This window comes from Rhamphochromis sp. 'chilingali', assembly GCF_963969265.1.
Source record: "Rhamphochromis sp. 'chilingali' genome assembly, chromosome: 12".
Taxonomy (NCBI): Eukaryota; Metazoa; Chordata; class Actinopteri; order Cichliformes; family Cichlidae; genus Rhamphochromis; species Rhamphochromis sp. 'chilingali'.
This window is the reverse complement of record NC_137939.1, coordinates 4,570,967-4,581,255: the sequence shown is the minus strand read 5'-3', so window position 1 is coordinate 4,581,255 and position 10,289 is coordinate 4,570,967. Positions and strand designations below refer to the sequence as shown.

The following is a 10,289-nucleotide window of genomic DNA, read 5'->3' as shown; positions in this document are numbered from 1 at the left end:
TTAAAGGTAAAAAAAAAAAAAAAGAGACATATAACTCTTCAAGTGAGATGATCACAAAATTAACACAGTTTAATCCCATATAATTGCCTCCACTGGGCTGCTGTCCACTCCACACCTGCACATTATGTATTTGGAGAACTGGAATTATTTATTTAGTTTAGTTTAATTCATGTCCGGTAGAGTTAACAGTTATGCGTCCTGTGCATTTAATGCTCATTAGTTTTACTGTTAAATTCAGCTACATCTGAAGCCACAAGTTTGTTTATTTTTTCTCAGAACAAATATGAGTTTTGCTTTTAGAATATAAAACAGTTTTTTCTTTCCTAAATAAATGTGATGCTACAAAACTTTAATTTATTAGGGGTTATTGTCGTTTGAATGAAAATTACTAAGTTGATTTATTTTGAAATTGGAATTAACACGGAGCCATTTTGTTTAATTGGCTTAACACTGTTTAATTTTTCAACTTTTCATGTGCTCACGTTTGAATTTAATTGAGTGCCAAGACTCTACCTTTTTCAGAAAGGTGCACCGTTTCATCTGAACACTAGAGGGAGCAGGTCTAAAAGGAAAACATTGGGTATAATTCACGCTGTAATATCACTTTACAGTCTCCCACATTTACTTTCTTAGAGGATTAACTTTGTGTGAAAAACATTTATTTAAGGTTAAGTGTGAGAATGATTAAACTTACGCAATTCTTGCCAAGTGGTTCAGCTGACAGAGTCTGCAATGTGTGACAGGTAGCGTCTTTGTATCAGTGATTTGTAATACATCTCCTTGGTGACACCTAAACAATGGAAGCAGGTTCAGAAAGGGCTCACACAAAGTAAATTGGTGTGGCACAAACCCAGCTGGCAATCCCCTGCGGTACCATACCCCTGGTGAAAAGAGTCTCATTTATCTTGGCAAGGCTCAGTAGAGAAAGAGGCTGCTTCGAGCTTCTGGATTCTTTTACCCAGGGGCCAACAAATGGCGCCCTACAGCTCTGGGCTCATATTTCGCCTTCTTGGTGGCTTTCAGATTACGCCACATAGGTAGGAGCAGTTATGGAGCACAAGCCGTTTACTGTAGATGCTCTGACTTTCTTTGAAGGAAAGTTATGAATTATTAATGAACTGTTACAGTGACCATCATTATGAGATGCAGTAAGCATAAGTGGCAACAATTTCACAACTGTTTCAGGGAGTTTTCTTGCCATTGTGCATTTAGTGTGTGTTAATAATTTCATAATAAAGCATTTAAGTGAAACAAAATTAAAACTTCAGAATAACTTTTCAAACTATATTATTTATTACACGTTTCTGCAGACTTGTACATCGACACAAGACCTCGTCAGATGCGATACATTGCACATACAACAGTCTTACCAATGCTTAGAGCAGAGCCTCACTAATGTTACAGTAGCTCATTTACTCAGTAGAGGACCTAATTCACTACAACTCACGAAAAGCTGAACAAAAATCTCTCACACAGTTACACAGACAAAAACACAAGGACCAACACTATTCAGGAACTAAAGCAGAGATTGAAGATGAGCTGAACTGTGACTTCACTGGGACGTGCTGTCCCCTCCCTACGCCACAGACTTAGACCTTAGATGTCAGTGGTGTTTCTCTCCATCTTCTCTTTAACAGGGTAGGCAACCTAGTGTGGCGTATACTGTATGTGTGAGGATTATATATGAGCAATGAACACACAGAGGCCCAAGGAGGAAGACCAGCTCAGATGGGGTGTCTGAAGTTCTGGCCAGCAAAACGGGCCTTGTCGCCAAGCTCCTCTTCAATCCTAAAAGACAGTGATCATGGTTGGTTAAAGTGGACTTCCATGTAACTGTAAAACAACAACGGTAATGTGCATGTTTTTAGAAGGGACTCACCTGAGGAGCTGGTTGTACTTGGCCAAACGCTCAGATCGGCAAGGTGCACCCGTCTTGATCTGGGAAGGAATAAAGACACATAAGAGCAAGTCTGTAACATGCAAGCAACTACCTGACTAAGTGTAAAGTCAGCTTTGAAACAACAAGATATAGTTTTACCTGTCCAGTGCAGAGACCAACCACAAGGTCAGCGATGAAGGTGTCCTCTGTCTCTCCAGAGCGGTGGCTGACCATCACACCCCAGCCATTGCTCTGGGCCATCTTGCAGCTAAAAGAGAAGACCCAATAAGCCAACTAATACTTTTATGTAAATGAGTGGGATTGTGTTGCAGTGCTGTGGACACTCACGCCTGCAGAGACTCTGTGACGGAGCCGATCTGGTTGACTTTAAGCAGCAGGCAGTTGCAGGCTTTGTCAGACACAGCCTTGGAGATGCGTTTGGGGTTGGTAACGGTGAGATCGTCACCCACAACCTGGATGCTGGTACTGGCTGTGAATTTGGTCCATGCCTCCCAGTCATCCTGGTCAAAAGGGTCCTCAATGGACACCACTGTTAGGATAGGAATTAATGATTCAGTCAATAAAAGGCTAATCTGACAGGGTTTTTTTAAATACAGAAACCTAAAACCTTAAATTGGTTATTCTCTTTGTTGGCCACTTGGTGGCAGCAGAAACAAGTTTGTAACTGCTCTGCTTTTGACGACAGTGTACAATGCATTTTGCAGATGCATGGCATGTATGATTCTCTGCATAGACATGCAGAGCATATCTATACATCATTCATGTGCAACAACTATGGATAGAGTTGCAACAGGGCATTATGATCTGATGAGGATTCAAATGTCATGGAGCAGTACTCACTGAATAAAACAAAACAAAACAAACAACGACAAAAAAGTATCTACTTAAAACTCACCGGGGTAATCTTTGACGAAGCTCCTGTATAGGTCAGCCAGCTTGTCGGAGGAGATGTAGCGGTTAGGGTCATCGGGAGACTTGAAGTCCAGATCATACTTGCCGCCCTTGTAGAACTCAGAAGCAGCTACATCCATGCCAATGACGATCTTATCGGAGTAGCCGGCCTTAGCGATGGCATGTTTCAGCAGCTCCAGAGCTGATAAAACAACATACAATAAAAGGGTGACTGCATTTGTCGACAATTAAATCAAAGTTTTCATTCTGAAAAATGAGTCACCACTGAAAGCTCTGCACAACTAGGACAGCTGCCATATCAGCACATTGACCTGACACTGGAGGCTCATGCTAGCAGTACTGAGTTGAGACCTTAATTTAGAAACCGTATGTCAACTTCAGCAGTGACATAAGTGGAGATACTTTCCTGGAAGCTCTAAGAATTCAATGCTTTCAAGACACACCCTTTAGGAATATTCAAGGTGTACAGTAACAACTTTTGACTCTAAATGTTTGCAAAGATAACCATTTACTCTGTGTGAAATAACTGTTATAGCTGATTACTTCTCTAACCTTCTTTGTTCTCAAGGATGTTGGGGGCGAAGCCACCCTCATCTCCTACATTGGTGGCATCCTTTCCGTACTTCTCCTTGATGACATTCTTCAGGTTGTGGTAGACCTCAGCACCAATACGCATGGCCTCCTTGAAGCTGCTAGCACCAACGGGCAGGATCATGAACTCCTGCATAGCCAGCTTGTTGCCTGCATGGGAGCCACCATTGATGACATTGAAAGCCTGAAAGGAAGCAGAGAGGACCAGCTTTTAGCCTAATGCAATCATGGATGAATACAATGACCCTTTGAATTAGATACTAATGGTCTATGAGGCCTATTGATCAATAAAGTGTAAAAGGCCTTGGATAATTGTGCTATGACGCTCACAGGAACTGGGAGAATGACTTCAGGATTGCCAGCCAGGTCAGCAATGTGGCGGTAGAGGGGAACGCCCTTCTCTGCAGCACCAGCCTTGCACACAGACAGGGAGACGCCCAGGATGGCATTAGCACCAAACTTAGCTGCAGGATAGTAAACACAAATAATTCACAATATAATATATACTGTCAAGACATAGCTTGTGATGTTCTCCATTGTTTGTGGAGAGCATTTTTGGATTTTTGAGGTTTAGACACTGTTTAATTAAAATCTCCAAACACAATATATGCAATTCCATACTGAAAACTTTCAGGAGGTTACAAACAAATAACCATCACTGGAGCAGAAATACTGTTTAAATGGTCCTATGCACTGCCCAATATTTACCAAAAATATCTTTAAATATTTTTATTTATACATGTGTCCTCACAAAATATTGTAAAGTACACTGGTATCTTACACTTGTTTTCAGTGCCATCCATGTCCAGCATCAGCTTGTCGATCTTCTCCTGCTCCAGAACGTTCACATCCTGGATTAAACACAACATGACAGGTTTAATTGGACTGGGTGGGGAAAGAGGCTGAACTTAAACTGGTTTATTTCTAAATCAATAGTTCATTAGATCACACTACAAAGATGTTAGAGTAATCAAACCATGTCAGTTATTTTACTGAAGTTCTGCTAGTATAGACGGGTTTATAGATGCTTTGGGTATATCATGAGGTTAATGTAGAATTCAGTCACAACAAACTGTTCAGTGCATACAGTTATGCATTTCCCAGTTACTGCTACCAATAACACACTTTTGTGTTTTCATTTACTGCTGCATTTCTAACTTCTTAACACAATTCATTTGACACTAGAACACAGTTATATTAGTCAAACAATAAATGGTCCTACCTTGCTAACCAGTGCAGGTGCAATAGTTTTATTGATATGGTCAACTGCTTTTGAGACACCTGCAAGGAACAAGCAGACCATGACTGACTCAGACAGAAGAAGACCATGCAGAGTAGGCGAGACAGATGACCACAGAGCATCCAATTGTATGAGACAGTGTGTGAGTGAGCAATTAGTGGTAAAATGTAATTTACCCAGTGATTATTTTGCTCTTTTATTTTTTTCCCTTTATTCTTAGATCTGTGATCATCTGCTTGTGCCCGACGAGGTTAGTTTCCAAAAGCCAAACTCATTTTTCATGCTGCTGTGCACGGCAATATGTAAAGAGTCACTCCGTTACTCCACACTTTATTTACCTGGTTACATAATGCAGGGGCCAAAAAATCATTTATATATTTAACTGCTCTTTTGACTCCTAACAGGAGGGAGAGAGATGTAGGAATCAGAAATGAAGTAGTAAAAGATGAGGAGCGAGAGAGCAGAATGTAAAGTGGAAATGGCACAAAAGATTGTAAAATAAATAGAGATGTCTTACCTTTGCCCATGTAGCGTGTTTTATCATTGTCACGGAGCTCCAGAGCCTCATAGATGCCTGTGGAGGCACCGCTGGGAACTGCAGCCCTGAAGAGACCTTGGAGACACAGAGGACATTTCACATTTGTTACTTTTAAGTGCTATTTCACGTCACAGATATTCAACAAAAGATTGCCTGGACTTTGACATATGTTGAAATCTGATTTCACCATTATACCATACTTCCTGACTTTGGGTTTGTGCTTTCTACATGCTGTCTTCACAAAGAGGAACATGTTTGTTAGGACAACAAGTGCAGAGGAGGGGCTACTTGGTACACAAGGGACAGCAGTGAGTATCAGCTAAAGGCGTCTCCTGCTCCAAAATGAAATAAACCATGTTGGGAGGAAGTTGTAACGGCTGTGCTGCAAAATCTGTGATGTAACAGGCAAAGCCAGATGGCCAACTGAGCATGTGCAGTGCATCTGTGGGATGATAGCAAGCCACACCCATATATAAGAGGATAGCCATTTCAGATTCACCCAAGTGATTGGAAATTGGAGCAGAGCAAAAAAAATCTATTCAGCTTGCTCAGTGAAGCGGCAATGATGGTGTGAGTCTGAGGGGATTTAGGGCTTAGCACAAGAGGACACAGCCACTGTCAAGGCAGTGAGTTCAAGCTTAACGAATCATCTGCATCAAGACATCACCTGGATGCTTTTGGGGAATGCTGCCAAATATCCAGGTCACATTATTAACAGCTTTCTGGCTGAACACAATAAAAAGGAGAGCCGTAGAGAAAAGCAATGAATCAGCAAATCTTCAAGTACCTACAGTAAAAGTGAATTCCTTTTTTTGTGTGCCAACAGCCCATCACACAGATGGCATGATGGGCAACAAGCATAGTGGGTTATCTAATATGACTGTGAAGCTGGTTACATAACAGTGCAAAAACACATCTCGGTTACTATGACCGACATACTCTGGGTGCAGCACGCTCGCTTTGGTCTGTGCAGTTAATGATGTCAAAACAAGTCTGGTGGACTTAAAAGGGCCCAAGAAGAATAAGGGTGCTATTTACAGTAAACTGGAGCACGTAGCAACCATCCAAAACTAATGAAGAGACAGAAGGGCAGCAGAAGAGGGCAGACAATCTATTCAAACCAGTGCATTCAAGGCAGCGTAGCCGGCTTCACACATTTCCGTGTCAATGACCATTCAGGTTGCTTCGTTAAAATTCTCAGGACATTTCACTGGGTTGAGCTGTTCCTTTATTTGAGCTCTTATAACAGAATAGCTTGCCAAAAAAAACTTCAAACCCTTGCCAGGCCCTTTAGTTAGTTAAAATAAAATTGATCTCAACCTCCAGCATACGTGTGGAACAGTGCAGCGTTTGGATGCTTTATGGTCAACAGCTTAACTATCTTAACTGGTACACAATAAGGAGAGGGACGTGAATTGTAGATTTAATTTCCCTGACACCTGTACTTTACATAAAATGAAGATTCAACTCAACTCGCTGGTTTGCCAGAAGCACCTACTGTATGAGCTACAACTGCTTCCAAACAGGAACCATTACAGTAACAGAGCGCTGCAGAGGCAGTGTGACTTTACAGGAGCTATTTTCACACATCCATCATCTGATCTGATCCAGCGAGGGCCACTCTGAAGACGGCAACAGTGTAGGTTACCAAGTTGCTGGTCTGACTGCCTAAATACACACGTTAGCAGACAATAATTTCATGTGCAGGTTATACACGATTTCAATTTACCTGTTAAACACATGCATTTGAAAGTGGGTTTATGAGTCCCCCTTTTACGTCACCAGACTTCCTGAAAGGATTACTCATAAAATGTGGTCCATCAAGAGGCTACAAAGCCGGCCTAGACTGTGAGGCCCCCTCCACCATGCTTTAAAGCTGGAATAAGGATTTTGTATTGGGTGTTCATCGTTCTTTAACTCCTAACGTGATATTTTTGCCCAAAAGTTCAACTGCTGTCTTATGTGCCAACAGAACATTGTGCCAGAAGGGTTGTGAAACATGTAGGTATGCTTTTGCAATCGTCAGATGTGGTTTTTAGCAGGTTGTAGAGATTTTGTACATCTTTATTCATAAGGTGGGGGCACCACTACAAGCCCCACTCAGTCTCCTTTCCTTACTTGGAACAGTTGTTAGGAAAACGTTTTGCTTACTTTTTCCAGCATAGCCTATGAGTCAGTACTCATACTATAATATAGACATGACAAGTGCAGCTGTTTGCATGTGGTTCACAGCCAAAGGCTTCACAATGTCTTGCATTTAACTGTAGATGCACGTTAGGTTGTGAGCCGTGCCACCACTGACTAGAAGATCAGGTTTTACAAGCTGCAAGGTATAAAAGAACCTTTCTCTTCTTAAGCCTTTAATTCATATAAAACGAGTCCAAGAAAGCATGTAGTTTATCCATACAGTACCTTTCTTAGTGTAAAGATCAACTTCCACAGTGGGGTTGCCACGGGAGTCAAAAATCTCACGAGCGTGGATCTTCAGGATAGACATGATTCTGGATCTGCAGAAGAAACAAATGTAAGAGGGATTAGTGTAGGACTCCTTCACAGGTCAAGCAGACGGGCCCCTTTAGAGCTTCTACTTACGAATTAAAGCGTTGAGTAGAGAGGTGGCAATAAACTTGGGATACACGGCGACACACTCACAATAACAAGTAAATAATCTGAAGATGGATTTCAGAGAAAACAGCAATAAATCTTCTCGATGGTTCTCTAATTAAGTATATGGCTGTGCAGACCACCTAAACTGATGTGTACTGGCTGCGAGGGCAGAGGTAATAGCAGACAGGCGTGGCTACTGCAGTGAGGAAAATCTGTATGGGTTCCTTTAGTTTACTTATTACATCAGACTATAAAACAGCATTGCAAAATGTTTGCAAAAAAAAAAAAAAATCCCTGTACGTGACAATAAGAGAGTGACCTAGCAGAAAACCTATTTGACTTCTTTTTGTTTCTTTTGCTTTCACTGCAATGATATTACAGGCACGAGATGTGGTCTAATCTCATGGAGCCTTTCATTATCTCGTGAAATTTCAGGAGCAGAGGTCAGAGAAGGTTTTAAGAGAGACTGTTTGCCCATGATGCCTGCAGCACTATTGATTTACATTGGTTTTATCCAACGTGGCCCAATTCCAATTATTGCCTTGCACATCTGCACATACTGAGTGCCTGAATGAACTCCCGAGTTCAGCCTGGAAAGCTGTGTCAGAGTGCAGAAACAATGGAAAATCCTCTGTCCCCAGAGATCTGTGTGGAAATTTACCAGAGGTGACAGTGATGAAGCACAATTGCATGCGCCTACAAAAAATCTTTAGGTACATAAAATCATTTATATAACTTCTGGGGACCTTTTGACTAACCAAATTAAAGATTTATGCCATTTTAAATAGGCATGTCGCTGGTAAGATTTCCTGTGTTTTACCAGCATGTTAGTTTTTTTTTTCTTCAAAGGTTAATATTTCTCGAGTTACACAAAATGCTATCAACTGGATAATCCATCAATTATCATCCATCCTCATGCAGGCTAAATACCCTTTGGGTTCTTGACAGCTAGTCATATAGAAAGTATATTTGATATGACTTCATACATTTTAGCCTTCTTGGAGCAAATAACTAATCATCATATTTGTAGCTACCAAAAATTCTGCAATATAATAAGCAGTGGATGCCACGTGAATAGCTAATATTTGGTAATCTTGCTGTTTTTGGTGCACGGTCATTGCAAACTCCGGGAGCGAACATGTAAGCTGAGAGTATAATGGCACCTGGAGAAAAATGAATAATTAAGGATTGAAACTTGATGTGTGTTGCAAGCCTCCTACATATACACTAGTCTGAAACCTGAAAAAAACTTTTAAAGCTGCATCAGTAATCTTATAACCTACCGAGTGAGTGATTCATAAAAATACTACGAGGCTACAGAAATGACTCAAATTCACTTGAAGGGGAAAAATGAGACATTAAAGGTCGTGTAATCCTGCTACACACGGTAATTTTCCTTTACTCGGTGGACACACCTCCAGTCTGATGCAAGCAACTGGTAGCTTACCCACAGCCTCAGCCAGCGTAGAATGCTTGAAGTGGCGCACGTTTGAGGTTATCAGGCAAAAACAGCCCTAAAAGTGATTCTTTAATAACAAACAGCAAACACAGGCTGCAGGAAGCTGGGCTTGCAACATGACGCCCTGTTCCTCCACACACTGCAGCTCTAAATGGACAGACATCTCGCCAGCTGACGGCAGTGGTTTAAAAATAGACAGTGGGCTACAAACTGCTCCAGCCTGTGAGCCACCGACCCATCAATGGGGTTTAATGAGTGGGCGTATAAATGAGAAATAAGGGCCCGAAGTGTAAGCTAACACAAGGACAAGACTTCGAGGATATCAAGGATGAAGAGCACTCTTTAGACTATGATATGAAAACTAAAAAACTTTATATTAATAAACGCTGTCATTAGAATAGGCCCTTTAAATCACGAACATCATCATAATGACTTAAAAGTATGAATAAAAAGCCAAAAGAGATTGAAATGAGTTACCTTTCCGGCCTAACTGTGTGCAAGGACGAAGCTGTCTCTCTCTGGTGCGGGCAGGCAGAGAAGGCGCTCGTGACGCTTCGGGTTGGATGATAAGCGAATGGAATCAGGAAGAAACTGAGAAACGGCGCAACGCCATTGGCTGGAGCTCACTCACGAGTGCAGACGGTTGCGAGAGGCGACGCACGTTCACCACCGTCAGGAGGCAGACCTTGAAAATGAAGAGGATGCGGATTTGTTTTAAAACCTCAGCATCACCTTAATAAAATCAGCATGTAGACAGTCAACGATAAAGTGTGCGTTTCTAATAGAGATGTCTATTGGGAAATTTATTTTTTATTTTTTATTTTTATTTTTTTGCGAGAATGAAAGAGTCGGTTGCAATGCGGAAAGATGACGCAGAGATGAGTACGTGCAGAAAAGCAGGCAGGGATCTCCGGTGGGGTGTTTCGCTGCTGGACACGTCACTTACGGTCACATTTCCTGGCAACGACTTTTCCCCCACAAGGATTTCATAAATGAATGGCAAATTTGGGGCGCATGCATTTTACACAAGACCCAGTCCACA

General features: G+C 41.6%; 1 protein-coding gene across 2 annotated transcripts; it reads right to left on the bottom strand.

Annotated features, from left to right (window-relative positions):
- Nucleotides 1-1,270: 1,270 nt before the first annotated feature.
- eno1a (enolase 1a, (alpha)) lies at nt 1,271-9,851 on the bottom strand. 2 transcript variants are annotated; one of them, XM_080898813.1, is made up of 12 exons: nt 9,725-9,851; nt 7,594-7,688; nt 5,161-5,256; nt 4,982-5,040; nt 4,185-4,254; nt 3,734-3,867; nt 3,365-3,587; nt 2,796-2,993; nt 2,228-2,429; nt 2,039-2,147; nt 1,880-1,938; nt 1,271-1,788 (listed from the first exon to the last, which is right to left on the bottom strand). In XM_080898813.1, exons 2-12 carry the CDS (start codon nt 7,676-7,678, stop codon nt 1,725-1,727), a joined length of 1,299 nt encoding a protein of 432 aa, XP_080754939.1. In that variant the 5' UTR covers nt 7,679-7,688; nt 9,725-9,851; the 3' UTR covers nt 1,271-1,724. The 2 variants fall into 2 exon arrangements, with proteins under 2 accessions (XP_080754939.1, XP_080754940.1); XM_080898814.1 differs by lacking the exon at nt 4,982-5,040 and adding an exon at nt 4,626-4,684 and having other exon boundaries at nt 9,725-9,786.
- Nucleotides 9,852-10,289: the final 438 nt, after the last annotated feature.

Bases quoted from the DNA above. Each gene is read 5' to 3' on its own strand.
- eno1a (XM_080898813.1), bottom strand. From the start codon at position 7,678: ATGTCTATCCTGAAGATCCACGCTCGTGAGATTTTTGACTCCCGTGGC. The intron at 5,257-7,593 runs GTACTGTATGGA...TGTGTCTCCAAG, and splicing joins TGATCTTTACACTAAGAAAG to GTCTCTTCAGGGCTGCAGTT. The intron at 1,789-1,879 runs GTGAGTCCCTTC...ACTGTCTTTTAG, and splicing joins AAGTACAACCAGCTCCTCAG to GATTGAAGAGGAGCTTGGCG.